At 47.6% G+C, this 18,462-nt stretch overlaps 2 protein-coding genes across 4 annotated transcripts in view; both read right to left on the bottom strand.

The window, feature by feature from the left end:
• ST3GAL3 (ST3 beta-galactoside alpha-2,3-sialyltransferase 3) overlaps positions 1–12,839 on the bottom strand; it is a 191,546-nt gene extending 178,707 nt beyond the window's left edge. Inside the window, exon 1 of one of the 2 annotated variants that reach the window (XM_082687201.1) lies at positions 12,632–12,839. The gene's annotated coding sequence lies outside the window, so the exon portion shown is untranslated. The remainder of the gene's footprint in view (positions 1–12,631) is intronic. The other variant, XM_082687202.1, reaches the window with a different exon arrangement.
• A 2,307-nt stretch (positions 12,840–15,146) lies between these two features.
• KDM4A (lysine demethylase 4A) overlaps positions 15,147–18,462 on the bottom strand; it is a 45,752-nt gene continuing 42,436 nt past the window's right edge. For both annotated transcript variants that reach the window (XM_082687200.1, XM_082687199.1), the window contains exons 20-22: positions 17,345–17,464; positions 16,986–17,078; positions 15,147–16,406 (exon numbers count right to left, since the gene is read on the bottom strand). In XM_082687200.1, the coding sequence (XP_082543326.1) occupies positions 16,266–16,406; positions 16,986–17,078; positions 17,345–17,464 (354 nt within the window). In that variant the 3' untranslated portion in view covers positions 15,147–16,265. The remainder of the gene's footprint in view (positions 16,407–16,985; positions 17,079–17,344; positions 17,465–18,462) is intronic.

Below are 18,462 nucleotides of genomic sequence, written 5' to 3'. Positions count from 1 at the left end.
TGCAATATGTTAAATTATTCTATGCAGAGGAACGTGCATTTTCTAATAGCAAGTTAGTGAGTGGGGTAAGTCAATATTGTTAATATTCATATAGCACTTACTGTGGACCAACCACGGTTCTAACAGTTTTGAACGATTTAACTCACTGAATCTTCTCACCAATCCTATGAGGTTATCTATCATTCCCATTACCTACAGAAAAAACTGAGGCAGAGAGAGGTTGAACTGTCTTGTTTAAGATCACAGAGCTGGCAAATGGCAAAGCCAAGGTTCAAATCCCAGTGATCTGGCTTCAGTCACGTAACTTTTTGCATCTGAAGAAGTGCTAGACTAAAATCAAAATAGCAATGAAAAGAAATTAGTACAGAAAATCCAATGAGAAATGCTACAACACAGTGGAAGAAAGGAATGGGGACGGTTGGGGCAAAACATGGTAGATGAAGACCACAGGACAGAAAAAGTGTGGTTACAGAACAGATAAAGATCATTAACAGAGACTATCCTAATCCCACCCACTCCCAACTGGCTCTGTAGAACGCGAGCTAACTAAGAGCAGACATGAAAGGGGGAGCTCAGGGAAAAAACACTAAGACAACGCCATTTTTCTAAATAAAGTAAAATAAGCATTCAGCAAGAGTGAACCAAGAAAAATAACACCATCATGGAAATGAAAGCCTCAGCGGTAGCCAACAAAGTGGTCGCTGCTGAAAAGACAGTAAGAGTCATGAAAGCAACCGTGGGGACGGTGGGGACCTGTTGCTGACTCAGGGGGTGGAGTCTTTGGCTCTTGATCTCAGGATTGTGGGTTTGAGCCCCACGTCGGGTGTAGGGTTTACTTTAAAATAACCAAAATCTTTAAAAAGGAAGGAAGGAAATGAAGGTGGATTTAAAAAAAAAAAAAAAAAAAAAAAAAAAAAACACAAGAAAAAGCAGCTGGGTGGCTCAGCTGGTTAAGCATCTGCCTTCCGCTCAGGTCATGATCCTCCCTCTCCCTTCCCCTACTCACGCTCACAAGCGCACGTTCTCTCTCCCACTCAAATAGATAAAATCTTAAAAAAAAAAAAAAAGCAAAAGTGTAAGAGGATTACTAAAACAAATGCAAACAACAAAACAAAAACGTGCAGCAACAGTAGTTATAGGAGATCCAGCGTAAGCATAACTGGTATCTGAAAAAGAGAACCGGGCATACAGAACAGAAAAAGATGTAAAAATGGACTAGAAAGAGCTGGGCTGAGGGCGAGTTGACTCAAAGACACAGTGTCCTGGCTTCTCCAATCACAGCAGCCTAGGGGCAAGGATAACCTTGGAACCCCCAAAGGGAATTAAAAAACTCGGGGGCTCCTGAGATCCCCATGACTCCTGTGTGGGTTACAGGTTTACTGCCTCTCCGCTCTATAGTCACCCCGTTTGCTTGCTCTGTCAAGACGGATCTGAGCCCGGGCCTATTTGTGCATTTTTTTCTTTGCCAGTTGGCATGATACGAGCTCTGTCAGTAGAAGGTGCTGGAGAGCCCATGCTGGAGGAAAAAGGAATTTTGTTTCTGGGTTCCAGTGTGTTCCACCGGGTAGGCTCCAACAGCACACCTGGCTTTTCCAGTGCCCGGCCATAAGCGATGAGCAGCAGCCAACAGCAGCCCTCAACGCCCAGCCTGGGCAGGTGTATAGCAGAGTGCCCTTGGTGAGACCCCTCTGTGCAAAGAGACCCCAGCCCCCAAGAAGGCCGGTTTCCAGCCAGTCCCACCATGCAGCATCACAGAAACTCATCGGTGACCCAGTGAGCCATCGTCATGTCTGCTGCACCCCAAAGTTTGTATCTCGGCCTGCGCCAGGTGTGGGGTAGACTGGGGAGCTCTTCACTGAGCACTCTCTCTCAGCCCCAGGCCTTCTATGTGCTATGCCTAGATTCCTCTGGGGTTCTCTTTACTCCTTTAGAAAAGCTTTATGGGGCACCTGGGTGGCTCAGTGGGTTAGGCCGCTGCCTTCGGCTCAGGTCATGATCTCAGGGTCCTGGGATCGAGTCCCACATCAGGCACTCTGCTCAGCGGGGAGCCTGCTTCCTCCTCTCTTTCTCTCTGCCTGCCTCTATGCCTGCTTGTGATCTCTCTCTGTCAAATAAATAAATAAAAATCTTTTAAAAAAAAAAAAAAAAGAAAAGCTTTATGGAGGTATCCTTCACGTACCATACGATTCGGCCATTCAAAGCAGACATTTCAATGGCTTTTGGTATTTTCACACAGTTGTGCAAACATTACCACAATCAATTTTAGAACATTCCCATTACTCCAAAATGATATCCTGCACCCCTGAGCTGCCACCCCCTGCCCAACCTCCCATTCTCTGAGTCCTAAGCAACCATTAATCTACTTTCTGTTCTATAGAATAGGCAAATGTTTATAGGCATGTCACATATATGGAATCATACACTGTGTGGTCCTTTGTGACAGGATCCTTTCACCTAGCCTGATGTTTTCAAGGTTCACATACGTTGTAGCATGGATCAGGACTGCATTTCTTTTTAGTGCCAAATAGCATCCCATCATATGAACATAAATTACATTTTACTTATCCAATTATCAGTTGATGGACGTTTGGGTTATTTCCACTTTCTGGAAGAATGATGCTTCCAGAACACCAATATACAAATTTTTATATGGACATAAATTTTTAATTTCTCTTGGGTATATACCTACAGGCATGTACCTTGGGTACACACCTAGAGGACTTGGGGACATCTAGGAGTGATATATGCCTGGGTCACACGGTAACTCTCTACACAGAACTGTTTGAGGAAATGACAGCTGAGCTATTTCATGTTTCCATCAGCAACGTATGAGAGTTATAATTTCTCCACACCTGTGCCAACACTAGTGATTATCTGTCTTTTTGATTATAGCTGTCCTAGTGGGTGTGAACCAAGCAAATGAAACAATATACATATATATTATTATAAATACATAATAAATTATATATAATATATAAATTATATATAATACATAAACACATGTGTGTGTGTGTGTATATATATATATATATAAAATGGATAATCAGAGAGAGCTGGGGTAAGTGTCTCATTATAGTTTTGCTTCCTATTTCCCCTATGGCTAATGGTGCTGAGCATCTTTTCATGTGCTTCTTTCTTTCCCTTTTTTTTTTTTTAAGATTTTATTCATTTATCCGACAGACAGAGATCACAAGTAGGGAGAAGGGCAGGCAGAGAGAGAGAGAGAGAAGGAAGCAGGCTCCCTGTCGAGCAGAGAGCCCGATGCGGGGCTCGATCCCAAGACCCTGGGATCATGACCTGGGCTGAAGGCAGAGGCTTTAAGCCACTGAGCCACTCAGGCGCCCCTCTTTCTTTCCTTCTTACTAGCTGATCTCATGTTACTCCAAATCCTTGTTACAGTTAATAAATCTTACACTAAGTTTACCTGCTCAAAGTACCATGTGGTTTCTCTCTCCTGACTGGACCCAGACTCCTGTAACACAGGTGGTCAGTGACTTTCTAAGTAGAAATTAGATATCCACCAAGGTTATAAATATAGAAGACAGAAGTGGAAGGCTGAAAAATGTTTGGTCTCCGATTGGATGCTCCCTTCAGAAACAGCTGAGTAAAAGCCAGGTTGGTGGCGGGAGGTGGGTGCAGAAGGATCCAAGGGAACACAATCTTCAGTTCATCTTTGTTTTTACCCAAAAAATAAACAAGCGAACAAAATGACCCTTTTTGAATAGGAGCTGTTAAGGTTTGGTTTTAAGGGGGTTTTGCTTAATGGTGTCCTGGGGACAAGGCTGCGGTAATGATGTTTTATCTGGAAAAGGTAAATTCTATGTGTAAGATTAAAAACACTGAATGCAATCAGTCTTGAGAAAATTCAACCGGAATGTTTGAAGAGACAACCCTCCTTCGCCTGGGCCAGCTGAGATCAAAGAGTGGAAGCTGGTGTTGAAGGGGGCTGGGAGATGGCCGTGTATCCTAAAACACCATAAACTGAAAGCAGTCAGTAACAACACTCACACACGGGCACGCACATCAGGGTTCCAATGACACCAGCAAGCCCAGCCGGCCCCCGGCCCCTGCTGTGTGCGGCGAGCAAGCACAGAGCATGGAGCAAAACCATAAAAACATGTATGAGAATTTACGAACTTGAAATTCAAGAAACTGTTTCTCTGGTGAACAAGGAAAGAGAGGAGGAAAAAAAAGTACATAGGGGAACATTTACTGGAAACGCAACATTCTATTTTTTTAGGCAAAACAAAACAAAACCCTGAAACAATATGGCATATTAAGACTTAGTGACAGATGTCATTATATTGTTCTGTTGTTGGGAGTGAAAAGTACATCATTAGGAAACATGGGCCTGCCTGGCTGGCTCAGGGGGTGGATCATGCCACTTTTGATTTTGATAAAATAAATAAAATAAAATGAAATAAAATAAAATCTTAAAAAAAAAAAAAAAAGATTTCTGGTATGAAAGGCACAGTTTGCTGACCATTACTGGCAATGGCAAGTATCTGTTAGCAGTATGCTACTTAGCAGATTTTCCAAAAGTACTCACATAACTGTCCTTTCAAGGTAAAGAACATGTTTTTTGTTTTTTGTTTTTTAACTTTTTATAAAAGATTTTATTTATTTATTCGACAGAGATCACAAGTAGGCAAAGAGGCAGGCAGAGAGAGAGAGGCAGGCTCCCCGCAGAGCAGAGAATCCGATGCGGGGCTCGATCCCAGGACCCTGAGATCATGACCTGAGCCGAAGGTAGAGGCTTTAACCCACTGAGCCACACAGGTGCCCTAGAGAACATGTTATTAACCAAAGCTAGAAACTAGTTACTTTTTTTAAAAGAATCTGTACTGAGTGCATTTTGAAAACTGATGTTTTCAACAGACTCTTGATTTCAGTTCATGACCTCAGGATTGTGAGATCAAGCCCCACATCATGTTTCACATAGGGCGTGGAGCCTGCTTAAGATGCTCGCTTTCTCTCCCTCTCCCTCTGTCCCTCATCTCCTCTCAAACAAAAAGCAAAAAACAAAATAAAAAACAAAAACTGATGTTTAGGAGTATTTCCACTTTATTTCATTTTGTTGCCAAAAAGATATACAAGTGTCATGTACAAAAACTCTTATATCTATATGTTGGCAGGTCTCAAACTGGTCCAGAGACCTGTAAGGGTCCCCAAGACCCTTTCAGTAGATCCACGAGTTTAAAATTATTTTCATAATAATTCTCAGACACCATTTGCCTGTTCGCTTTCATTTTCTCACAAGGGTCCGGCAGATTTTCCAGAGGCTACATAACATATGATGACAAATGACAACATCACTGTCCTCACAGCTAATGGAATGTATGGTGATATTCTTGTAATTTTAAATTTTCTCAGTAAGTTTTAATACATTAAATCCCGGGGCGCCTGGGTGGCTCAGTGGGTTAAGCCTCTGCCTTAGGCTCGGGTCATGATCCCATCGTCCTGGGATCAAGCCCCACATCGGGCTCTCTGCTTGGCAGGGAGCCTGCTTCCTCTCTCTCTCTCTGCCTGCCTCTCTGCCTACTTGTGATCTCTGAAATAAATATTTTTAAAAAACAATAAAAAAAATACATTAAATCCCAATAGACAAAGCCCACAAAAATGGAAGTTCTTTGGGGTTTCAATAACCTTTAAACTTACAAAGAAGTTCGGAGACCAAAAACTCTTAAGAATAGCTGCCTTACAATTTACTTTTCACATACTTTAAAGACAGTAATGAAGTGTCAACTATGTTTCAATTTAAAAAAACAACAAGAACAACAATTCAGGATGCCTGGGTGGCTCAGTAGGTTAAGCCTCTGCCTTCAGCTCAGGTCATGATCTCAAGGTCCTGGGATAGAGTTCCATGTCGGGCTCTCTGCTCAGTGGGGTGTCTGCTTCTCTCTCTGTCTACCACATACTCTCTCTGATAAATAAATAAATAAAATCTTTTTTTTTTAAAGATTTTATTTATTAATTTGACAGAAAGAAATTACAAGTAGATGGAGAGGCAGGCAGAGAGAGAGAGATAGGGAAGCAGGCTCCCTGCTGAGCAGAGAGCCCGACGCGGGACTCGATCCCAGGACCCTGAGATCATGACCCGAGCCGAAGGCAGCGGCTCAACCCACTAAGCCACCCAGGCGCCCCAAATAAAATCTTTTTAAAAAAAATAAAATAGGGGTGCTTGGGTGGCTCAGTGGGTTAAAGCCTCTGCCTTCAGCTCTGGTCATGATCTCAGGGTCCTGGGATCAAGTCCTGCATCGGGCTCTCTGCTTGGTGGGGAGCCTGCTTCCCCCTCTCTCTCTGCCTGCCTCTCTGCCTACTTGTGATCTCTGTCTGTCAAATAAATAAATAAAATCTTTAAAAATAATAATAATCGGGGTACCTGGGTGGCTCAGTGGGTTGAAGCCTCTGCCTTCAGCTCAGGTCATGGTCTCAGGGTCCTGGGATAGAGCCTCACCTCAGGCTCTCTGCTCAGTGGAAAGCCTGCTTCCCCCCCTCTCTCTGCCTGCCTCTCTGCCTGCTTATGATTTCTCTCTCTGTCAAATAAATAAATAAAGTCTTTAATAAAAAAAAAAAGGTTTCAGTGGGGTTTTAAAAGTCATGTCAAAAATATATAATGCCATCTTTCTGTGATTTTGTAAGAAAAACTGACATCAAGGAAAAGGAGAAAGGCACTGACATGTAGACAAATAATGAATGGTAAGACAAGAAGACAGTAGGTGACATTTAATCAGAGTAAAGTAAATTAAGTTGCACAAGAGCTTGGAGGGGAGGAACTCCCATCAGTGGGGATGACCAGGAAGGAACCTAATGGAAAACAAGTCTGATTCAAGCCCCATTATCATCTTTAAAACCATGCTCAGAAGAAGACTGTAGAGGAGCAAAACTTCAGGGGGACACAGTCAATGACGACAGGCCAAAGCAGCACGTGCTCTAGCCATACGTGCAGTGTGCACATCGGAGAAAGACCGGGGCAGGAGTGTGTGCCCGTGTGCCCTTGTGCACTCGTGGCTTCTGGGTGGGGACGGGAGCAGCTGAAGAGCCATATATAATCTGTTGGCATTTAAAGAATGTTTAAGTCGGTGTGCTATCCATATCGATGCTTCCCTTCTAGATCTCCCATGCCTACCACTCCCAGACCAGCACTCACCAATCACTGCAGATGTAGAAATAAAACCAGAGTGTGGGCGGTGGCTATCTCCAGGCGGTGGGACTGAAGGCTGAGGAGAACCTACCATGAACCCGGTAATATTCTAAACATTAGAAATCCTAAAACTGTTATTTTTATCACAGGAGGCCCTTCCGTTATCTAATAGTGCCGGGCTTCCTATCTGCTTGTATCCCCAGAGCGGCAACCTTGCAAGGTAGGGATTTTTTACCCCATTTCACAGATTTGGAAACCAACAAGACACAAGGGGTTCTGCAGCTTGCCCAAGGTCCTGCTGCAGAAACCAGGGAAATCAGGATGGAAATCCTGGTGGTGCAGACCCCTGGAGAGGGTGCTGTCCTCCACCCCCAGGAAGGACCCCAAGGCCCCACTCTCATCACGGCCCCTGTGTATCTGGTGCCCTCCCTCCATTCACCTCACTCTCATCTCTCCCCAGACATGAACATTCTATGACTCTTGTGTAGCAGGGCATGGGACCATGGCTGCAAACCCCAGAACTTCCCCTGTCAGGGAAACAGGGCACCCGCTGCTCCGCCTCCTCCACACGCAGTGACCCTCCTAAGGAACAAAGCTGATTTCCTACCTTCAAATCCTTCAGTGGCTCCTACTCCTCTGCAGGATAAAGCTCTGACTCCTGAACTCAAAAAGCCTTCGCAAGGTGCCTTTCGCAGCCTCCACACAACCCTTCTCTCTCCTGCCACTCAAGTGTCCTCAGGATGTAGCCTGAGCGAGGACACTCGCTCATGTTTCTAGGCCATTACACACATCATTTCCTGTCAGAAAGCCTTTGAAACCCACATCCACCAAGCTAATAGCCAGCGATTCTTCAAGACATAGGTTAGGTGTGAACCTTTCTAGAAAACTGTTATTTATACTCCCAGTGTGATAGCAGGTCTCATTTTAGAGATCCCAAGGGACCCTCAAACACAGTCTTTGTGACAATGTATTTTAACTGCCAGCTTACTGGCTTCTGGTCCTACCAGACTATAGGCTCCTTTAGGCCAGTGCCATCCCTTTCTTAACTTACAATGCCATGACCTAGCACAGGGCCTTGCTAGTGCTGAAAACAGAGCAGAACAAAAGCTGATTTTTGCTCCCTGAGTGACATTACTGAGGCCACTATAAACAGCACAAGCCCCTAACAGCACCTGCTCAGTTAATAGGTGACTGGAGTGCCTTGTGTGATGGTGGACACAGACATGCATACAACTAAGTAAAATAAAATATGGCAAACGTGAAAATAAGAAAGATATGGTAAGAATGCTATTCAAGGGGGCGCTTGGGTGGCTCAGTGGGTTAAGCCTCTGCCTTCAGCTCAGGTCATGATCTCAGGGTCCTGGGATCAAGACCCACATCAGGCTCTTTGCTCGGTAGGGAGCCTGCTTCTCTCTCCCTCTCTGCCTGCCTCTCTGCCTACTTGTGATCTCTGTCTGTCAAATAAATAAATAAATACTCTTAAAAAAAAAAAAAAAGAATGCTATCCAAGGACAGGGAAAAAAAGGTAGGAAAATTTGAGGGAAGCCGTCTACTTACATTCCTAGGTTTGCTAAAAAGTTTTTTCAAATCCTGCTGCTGCTGGTGGTGATACTCATGAACACGACTGCTTAGTCTGAACCAGGTATTATGCAAAGCGCTTTACATAAACCAACTCTATTGATTCACCCTGCGTATTTTACTGATAATGTCAGGCTCAAGAAGACACTTGGTCAATGTCAGACAATTAGTGGCAGAAACAAGATTTCAACCCAGATCTTGTCTCCTGCACCACGGCTCCAACAAACACTCTATGCTTCTATTCTTTATCAAAAGTGAAATCTCAGGGCGCCTGGGTTACTTAGTCAGTGTTCATAAAAGATGCGTTAGTCCTTCCTGCTGCCCACCAATTAGATCTGGCTCTTTGCTTCCCAGGCACATGCTAAGGTTGCAATTCCCTGCTCTTTTTTTTTTTTTTTTTAAGATTTTATTTATTTATTGTTTGAGAGAGAGACAGCATGCGTAGGGGAGGAGCTGAGGGAGAGGGACAAGCAGACCCTATGCTGAGCACAGAGCCCAATGCGGGGCTCAACCCCATGACCCTGAGATCATGCATGATCTGAGCTGAAATCAAGAGCTGGACATTTAACCAACTGAGCCACTCAAGTGCCCCTCCCTGCTCTTCTTTAAAGTTAGGTTTGTCCATGTGACTTGTCTTAGGGGATGAAATGTGAACGAAAGTGACATGTGCCATCCAGGGACCATGCCCCCTAACCACCATCTTTCACTCAGAACAAAATGATCATTGAAACACCATGTTCGGATGGAGTTTCCATCAGCCTGGGTCCCTGAGTGACTGTGAGGAGCACAGTTCCCTGGGCACTCATGCTAGTGAGAAATCCGCTTTTGTTCTGTTAAGCCACTTAAGTCTTAATGGATTTTTGTTAATGCAGCCTAATCCAAGCCCTCCAGATCAATACATCAGATCATCAGATCTCTTTTTTTTAAAGATTTTATTTTCAGGGGGTGCTTGGGTGGCTGAGTGGTTAAGCATCTGCCTTTGGCTCAGGTCACGATCTCAGGGTCCTGGGATCAAGCCCCTTGTTGGATTTCCTGCTCATCAGGAAGCCTGCTTCTCCTTCTCCCACTCCCCCCGTTTGTGTTCCCTCTCTCACTGTGTCTCTGTCAAATAAATAAATAAAATCTTTAAAAAAAACTGTTTTGGGGGCAGCTGGGTGGCTCAGCTGATTAAGCAACTGCCTTCGGCTCAGGTCATGATCCTGGAGTCCCTGGATGGAGTCCCACATTGGGCTTCCTGCTCAGGAGGGAGTCTGCTTCTCACTCTGACCCTCTCCCTTCTCATGCACACTCAATATCTCTCTCTCAAATAAATAAATAAATCTTTAAAAAAAAAAACAACAACAACAACAACAAACCAAGCCTGTCAAGTATCTACTATGTACGAAACACTGTATTAGATTATGAAGACTGTCTATGCTCTGAACAAGTTCAGAGCATATAAAACTCCCATCTATGGGAGTTTTATAGTGCCCTCAGGAGGTAGCAAAATCAGATGGCCTGCTAGAGTCTGCATTTTTGGCACAGTTGTCAACAAAAAATGTTTTAAAGGAGAGACAAGTCCCATCTAGATGGGAAGAAAAGTACAGGGAGTTTCACAGAGGACGTTCCATAGCACATGGCCCTGAACATGGGTAAGAACCAACAATTAGAGATTCAAGGGGGTCATTTAAGATAGAAAAAGCAACATAAACAAAGATATGAAGCACAAACAGCAAAGCACAGAGAGCAAACACTTCTACTGACCTGGAAAAAATAACAAAATCTAAGGGAATGCAAGAAATGAATTTACCATAGTGTCTCTGCCAGTCTGTTCTGTTCTTAATTCAACGGACAGTGGGGAGCTGTTTAAAGTCTTGACTAGGGAAGTGAGATACCTGGAAGTGAGAGAGGAGTACATAGCATAGATTGGGAGGGGGGGGGATGTTTGGGGTGGGGTTCCTACAATAACTCAACATCATGGTATCGATGACCCCAAATAAGCCTGATGACAGCAAAAATAGAAAGCAGCAGATGACAAAAACAGTGGGGAGTCTAGCTGCAAGACCTGACTACAAAGTGAACACAAGGGGAGAGAAGGAAGGCAAGAAGGCATCTAGAGTCCCCAGTCCTCGATCTCAGTAGTCAAAAGGACTGTCGGTACACACAGCTGGGATTAATCAGAAAAGTGACAAGAATGAACAGAGTGCTACTGTCTATTTTTCTAAAGGCTAGCTGGAGTTACATGCTTCTACCTTTTTATCCTTTACTCTGCCTGAGACAAAGTTACTTCTCCATCTGAGGCCACCCACCTACCTTTTTGATACAAACTTACCTCCCAGTTTCTCTAACAAGAACCTCCTGGAATCACCTATGAGCATTTCCAGTTCTCCCCTGCCCCCTGACCATCCTTTCTTGTATCTTCCCGTTTTCTTATTCTTCATCCCTCAGGCTTACCCAGTTGTGGCTTAAGGCAAGCGTCAGCTTCCCTGTGAAACCTTTCTCAAATATATGCGTTTCTTCTCTTCTCAGATTCTCCTACCTACTGTCTAGGAATTCTAGAGGCAATATGACCAGTTATCAGTGTCCTGTGTGCCCTATTTTCCCACAACTCTCTCTTAGGCTAATCAGAACAAGTCTCTTACATTACAGGTCTTCAGCCCCCCCCCCCCCATTCTTACTGACTTGCAAATAATATGTATTCATGAGACACTACTGATGATCCAAAGTCAATACTCTAAGAACATGCACGTCTTATTCCCTCTTTAATAATCTACTTTTATTTAACCATGACTACATACGTAGACGTTCAAAACAGTGAGATTCATCACTTAATACTTCAAGATATCCTAGAGTGAAAAATCTTTCTTCGTAGGAGCTGTTACTGCCTTAAGATGTGATCTGAAAACACAGTTTGGTCATAAATTTTTGTGCCGGCTTCCTTTTAATCTTTTTGACTTGAAGGTATACCAAACAGTTCAACGATCATCACTCCAAGGTGATTTTGACTTAGAGATAGCCTAATTTTCCATGAGGACTACTTTACTTCCAGGAACCTAATAAGTGATTTTATTTTACCTTCAAGTTCAACTAGTATAGACAACTCAAATTACATCCACAAAACAAGTTCCCAGTTTTTACAAAATAACAGCCGCTTTCATTGGTCTCTCTCTCTCTCTCAATTAACTACTTTGATTTAGTTCACGCGTTCCACTCCTCCCTCGTTTGTGAGGGAAGCGAAAACAGAAATGAAGTTTAATAAGGAATCTTAAAAATGAGCAGTGGCAAAAAGAAACCCAAAACATTCGTGGGATACCATCCTCTCCAAACCTGCTCTCATCACGAAGATATTTCGTCTTGCAAGCAAGATTCCCGAATTAACAATGGCGAGAAGTGCCAGAAGGAAAGGAAGCCAGAAAGGTGTCCTTTGCCTATCAAACTGACCCGGTCCCCCGAATGTCTGGCTGCCAGCAAAGCGGTAAGCAATGACAACCGCTACCCAGTGCGCGGCAGATTCCCGCTCAAGCTTTTCCTGGACTTTTCTTCCCACAGCGGAGTCCCGCTCGCCCGTTCCTCCTCTGCGCCAAGGTGCGCAGCGCTGAGGGGTCTCGCACGCAGGTGACCTCACACAGCGCGGCCCGGGTCCAGCCGTCCTCCCCCGGGGCCTGGCTGTCCGCCCCACCTTCCCGGACGAAGTCGCCCGGGGCCCGGGGCCCGCAGTCCGAGCCCGAGCCCCCAGTCCAAGCCGGACCTCATTGCTCGGGGGTGGGGGGTGCAACTAGGCCGTGCCCCCACCCTCCCTTCCTCAGCGCGAGCGGGCGGACTCCGCGCCCGCCGGGACCAGGGGCGGCGGGGGAGGGGAGGGGAGGGGTGGCGCGGCCACTGTTACTGCGGTGGCTGCCGCGCCCCGACGCGCGCACGACTGGCCCTTACCGCAGCGGAGAGGGAGGCAGCGGGGAGGCGGCGCCCGGCCCGACGCGGGCGGGAAGGCGAAGGCCAGGGCGCAGGCGGCCGCAACAGCCGCGGGGGACCCCGGCGGGCGCCCACGACGCGGTGGGCTGCATGGGCGCCGCCATAGTGGGGACGCAGCGGCGGGCGGAGCGCGCGGCCGCGACCCGGGGACGCTGCGACCACCAATCCCGCTCTCCGCCTCAGCGCCCTCGCCGGGGGTCGGGCATCCGCGGCCAATCGGGCCGCGGGAGCCGGGCGGGGCGCCGGGCTGACCAATGCAGAGCTGCGCTGCGGCAGCGGGCGAGCGCAAGCTCGCGGAGACCCAATAGGCACGGGCACCCCCAGTTTCCCGACCCGCCCACCCCACCCTCCGCGGGGACCCGGGCTGCAGGAGGTGCGGAGCAGCGTCCGGCTGAGGCGGCCCGGCCTGCAGGTCAGCGGGGACATCTCGCCTCAGTTTTCCGGGGCACATCCGCCGCCTGGAGCAATTCTCCTCCCCCAGCTTCTTGGCCGGGAGAAAGAAAATCTGATGCCCGCGGGCGTGACCCAGCTCCTCCGGAGTCTGTTTCGCAGGCGCGCGAAGGGCCGGCGGCCGCCCGGGCGCAGATGCAGGCTGGCCACCGTCATTCCACAAGGGCCGCAGCTGCCGCCGGATGCCTGGCTGAGCGCCGCTGGTGGGCTCCCTGAGGCCCAAGGTTTGGCAGCCTCTACGGGCTGGGTGACCCTGCCCTATCCTGTGGTATATACGGAAACAGGGTTCCCTGCTGTATTGCCCATTTCAGTGTGGCAGAAAATGTTTAGTCCGTGCACAGGACCACTCGCCCTGCAGCTCCCGAGGTCCCAGCTCTCTCCCACCCTACAGTCATTCCCGCCCCTGAACACCAGCATATGCACCTGGAGCACCATTTGAAACGTTTACCACCACCGATGGGATGGACAGAAGGGAGAAGGTACTGTCGGGCTGTGATCCTTGGTTGCCATCCCAGAGATGCCACCTTAGGAAAGGAGGGCTGTTTGCCCTGACAAAAAGGCTTCCCTGGATCCATCCTCTACAGCCTGGGCCTGACTGCACTGGCAGGCAAGGAGGAAGAGGCCTGTTCTGTAGGATCTGAGCAAGTTTCATCCCCTCTTTAAACTTCGGTTTCCCCGGAGTTGGTACTTAAGCCAAAATCCAAGGTGCATAATGTCTAGAAAGCTCAGCTGCTAAGAGCTTTGCTGGGGTTAGACCAGGCACCTCAGCCCTGCAGGTCCTTCAGCAGGAATGGGGATGGAGATGGTGGGGGTCTGTGAGAGGTAGGAGGGTCTGGGACCCTGCCAAGTCTAGATTAGTGTGTTCCTTCCCTTCAAAGATATGTGCTCCCAGGGCTCAGCAATCCATTAAGACCAGTCCCACCTCCTCTCCCAAATGAATTGTTGGATGTTGGGACAAAAAATTCAGCTTCCCTTTCTTGGCCCCAGGAGGGAGTTGTCATAGAAAACTGTCTTTGAAACCTGCAGTTCCTCCCTTCCCCTCCACAATCAGACACCATGTAGCGACCGCCTCCCAAGCCCTGGGATATAAAGCAGCATTGAGAATGGCTGAGCTGACCCAAGCCTCCCTAGCACCTAGACAGGCCATGAAACAAGTGCCTGGTCATCCAAGGACCAGCTGGAGCTGTCTGGCTCATAGTCACTGGCGCCTCCTTGCCCTGCTCCTGCTCCATCCTCAACCACCTATACCCCAGGAACTCACCAAAGGGACTGGATCCTCCAGGGAAGTTTCTCACCAACTACAGACAGCTCAAAGTAGCTTCAAGCTTCAAGACCCCACTGGATCCCACTGGGGGCCGAGTCCCTTAAAACACTGTTAGGCTGGTTCCAGTTTGCATGGAACACATGGTATTAAATTGGACCAGCTCGGTGAAGATAATCAAGTGTAGCAGAAGTGAGAGACTAAACCCTGTTTGACTGTGAAAGTGGTCTGGTCTTCCATTCCCTCCTTCCCATCCCTAACGCAAAGGAAACAAAACAAGGTGCTCAGAGCCACAAGTGCCTCTGCCTCCCATGTGTCTGACATCTTGCCTGGTCTAGCACACAGCCACAGGACCAGACCTTGACAAGGAACCCATCACTTTTAGGACAGCTTCCTGGTCCTGCCTGAGTCTTCTTAAAATACCTAGCCCTGGGGGCACCTGGGTGGTTGAACACCTGTCTTGGGTTCAGGTCATGATCCCAGGGTCCTGGGATTGAGCCCCACATTGGGTTCCCTGCTCAGTGGGGAGTCTGCTTCTCCCTTGCCCACTCCCACTGCATGTATTCCCTCTTACGCTGCCTTTCTGTCAAATAAATAGATATTAAAAAAAAAAAAAAAACCAACTTTAAAATACCTGGCCCTGCTCCAGAATTTATGACTAGATACACCCCCAGCCTGACCCTGGGCCACTCAGGCTCCTTGGGGCAGACACAACCAATCCTCTGCTCAACACATTTTATTGCTAAGGACAAGGTGATGCACCAGTTTTCAAAATAATTTGGTTTATAGCGTTCATACGTAACAAAAAACAGGGAAGTATTATAAATCTGATTCTTGTATACACAGGGTATAGGTGTGAAGCCCTCCAATCCTGGGCCCAGGCAAACAAATTCATGAGGAGCAAAAACCTGTTTAACCCCTTCAGTGTTGCCCTCCATTCCCACCCCCACCCCCAAATCAGCTCCCTCCCACCCCCAGACCAGGGACATGTCTAAACCTGCCCCTGGTCTCCAATGGCCCCAATTCATCTTAACCCTCCCAGCCCCTGCATGATTGCAATTTTCTGTTGACAGAATCACCCACCAGGCTCTGCCTGCTTCCATTGTTAAGAACCCCCTTCAGGGTATTCCCCAGCCATACCCTCTAATACTATGCCACAGAGGCTCTGTGCCTAGCATGAACAGGCACACACCCATGTTACCCCCAGTCTTCTCCTCCAAGACAGGACGAAGAGGAGGCATTAACTCTGTGACATCTCGATACTGCAGCTTTGCCAGCACTCTCTCGAGGCAGTTCCAGGGACAGACAGATGCCACACTCCATCTCCAGCCAACCCCCAAGAGCCTTTACTCAGCTCAACTGAGGGCAGAATTTCACATTTTGTTGCCCTGGACAGGCAAGGAAGAAAGTAAAGGCCAGGGGCTGGCAGAAGCTGGTCCAACCAAACACACACACACTCACACACACACACGCGCGGGCGCACACATACACACACATAAATACAAAAGGGGGAGGGAGTAAGCACCAGCACCTCGGCCTCATTGGTGCAGGTGACTGTTAGGAAGCTAAGTCCTAGGCAACCAGCCCGGCCAGCACAGTCGACCCCACTGTAGACCAGGGCCAGTGCAGCCCCGCATTTCAGTGCACAGCCCTTCAGCGGGGAGATAGGCGGCTGCTGCCACATGTCCAAGAAAGGCTGTCCTTTCACTACAGCGGAATGCGACGGGGAACGGGGGCGTGAGAGGATGATGGGGTCGGTTATTCCATTCCTTTTCATTTTACAACTTCACTTGCAGAGACTTCAGAGTTCCAAGTGTCTGCTGTGCTGTGGAACCCCAGTGCTGTCGCCTTGATGGCTGGGCACCTGCTGGCCCCCAGAAGCACCTACTCCATGATGGCTCGGTATAGTGCAGGCTCGATGTAATCCTCCCGGTATCTTGAGTTGATCACTCGTTGCCGTTTCTTTTCCTGCTTAACCTCCTTCTCCGTGAAAATCTCATTGAAGCGCATGTCGGAGGCTACAGACTACAGAAGAATAAGCAAGCCAAATGAGCACTCTGTAGCCAACCACCCAGAGGAAAGAACAAAAGGACACACCCTTGCTTTGTTCGCTCCCTCCCAGATGGGAGCCAAGGGCACACAGAAAGCACACTCACCAGTCAATGGCACACAGAAAGCACACTCACCAGTCAAGGACACATAGAAAACACGCTCACCAGTCAAGGGCACACAGAAAGCACACTCACCAGTCAATGGCATACAGAAAACACACTCACCAGTCGAGGACACGTAGAAAACATGCTCACCAGTCATGGCACACAGAAAACACGCTCACCAGTCAAGGGTACACAGAAAGTACACTCACCAGTCAAGGGTACAAAGAAAACACGCTCACCAGTCAAAGGCACACGGAAGGCACACTCACCAGTCAAGGGCACACAGAAAACATGCTCACCAGTCAAGGGTACACAGAAAGTACACTAGCCAGACAAGGGCACACAGAAAACAGGCTCACCAATACAGGGCACACGGAAGGCACACTCGCCAGTCAAGGGCACACAGAAACATGCTCGCCAGTCAAGGGCACACAGCAGGCACACTCACCAGTCTGGATTTGACCCTCTTGGGAAGCTCTTCATCCAGCGTGTACACGTCATCTCTCTTAACCACAAGCTGTGAGCCATCCTCAAACTCCACCTACCAAGTAAACAAAGACCTTTGGCTGTGATATCCCTGACTCCCTGGTCCGCTGTGCACAGTGGCAATTTCCTGCCATCACAGGAAGGATCCAGAACACTGAAAAAAGGACTACCAAAATGAAGCCGCTTCTGGCAGACAGGACACAGGGCAGCCGCACACTCTGAAAGGGTTACTAACAGGTGAGCTCTCCCTAGAGCTCCCCTCGGAGGAAACACTGAATCAATCAAGTATTCCCCAGCACCCCCAAAAAAACCTTTGGCTACCTGGTACATCTGGATGGGGTGGGAGGCCACAAATTTGGCTCCGTAGACTTGGCCATCTGTCCATCTCACTTGGACCACCTCTCCTTCAGCGGGAGGACCCAACTGGAGACAGTCCTGACTCTGAGGGAACAGTAAGTAAGAAGAGTGAAAGGAAGATCCCTCATCACCATCTACTTAGGGAAGAAGGAACCAGGACAAATTCCTGTTCAGATGTCTGCCCAAGCAAGTCAGGCTCTCGTTGAGCTGAGAGATACAAGTTAAAGAGCTGCCTGCTGAGTCCAAGTCAGCCCCGTATCTCTACTCCCGACGCTCTGAGGTGACAGAAAAGGGCAGCCAGAGTAAGCTTCCAGGAAACTTAATAAACACAGTGCCAAGACCAAGAATTCTTCTCACAATCCTTTAACTGTCCTGCTAAAGATCAGAGGACAGAGCTCTGCCCTGAAGAAATACTAGAATGAGGATTTCAGAGTATAAAAAAACATTAGCCTCTTTCTCTGAGTTGACCTTTGCAGCTATGGTGTAAAAGCACTAACAGGTAAAACTGCTTGTTCCTCAGCAAAAGGCAGCGGCTGCGAGCATCAGCAGTTGTTATCGTATTCCTCAACGCTGTGCGCTCATAATTTAGGAGGGAAGGAAAAAAAAAAGGAAAAATTCCTGGTTTCACCTAACAATGTCTCTTGATGAAGCAGAAAAACTTGCTTTGTCAAATTTTAGTCCTTGAGTACATGTGAGCACTCAGAGGCGGACACTTTGGCTACCTGCTGAAGAACAATGCTTATCTTGAGGAAAAGTGCCGTGTAACCGACCTGTGAGCTGCTTTTTTCATGGAGCACTGGCTCTATTTGAAAAACTGGCTGACAAACTACGGTTATTCAGACTTGAGTACTGGCAGACATCCGCTTGGAAATGAATGAAATAAGCCTGTCACTTCAAGGAAAAGAAGTCATAGTACTGCCAATAATAAAACTTAAGCTTTTAGAAAAATTAGAACTCCAGGGAAGTTGTATCACCATACTAAGCTTGAAGCCTTGCCAAATTTGAAGTTATTTCTGAGGGGCACCAGGTGGAGCATGCGACTCTTGATCTTGGAGTCATGGATTCAAGCCCCATGTTGGGTA

This window comes from Mustela nivalis (assembly GCF_964662115.1).
Source record: "Mustela nivalis genome assembly, chromosome: 10".
Classification (NCBI taxonomy): domain Eukaryota; kingdom Metazoa; phylum Chordata; class Mammalia; order Carnivora; family Mustelidae; genus Mustela; species Mustela nivalis.
The sequence above is the reverse complement of the archived record's forward strand: the minus strand, read 5'-3'. Positions and strand labels throughout refer to the sequence as shown.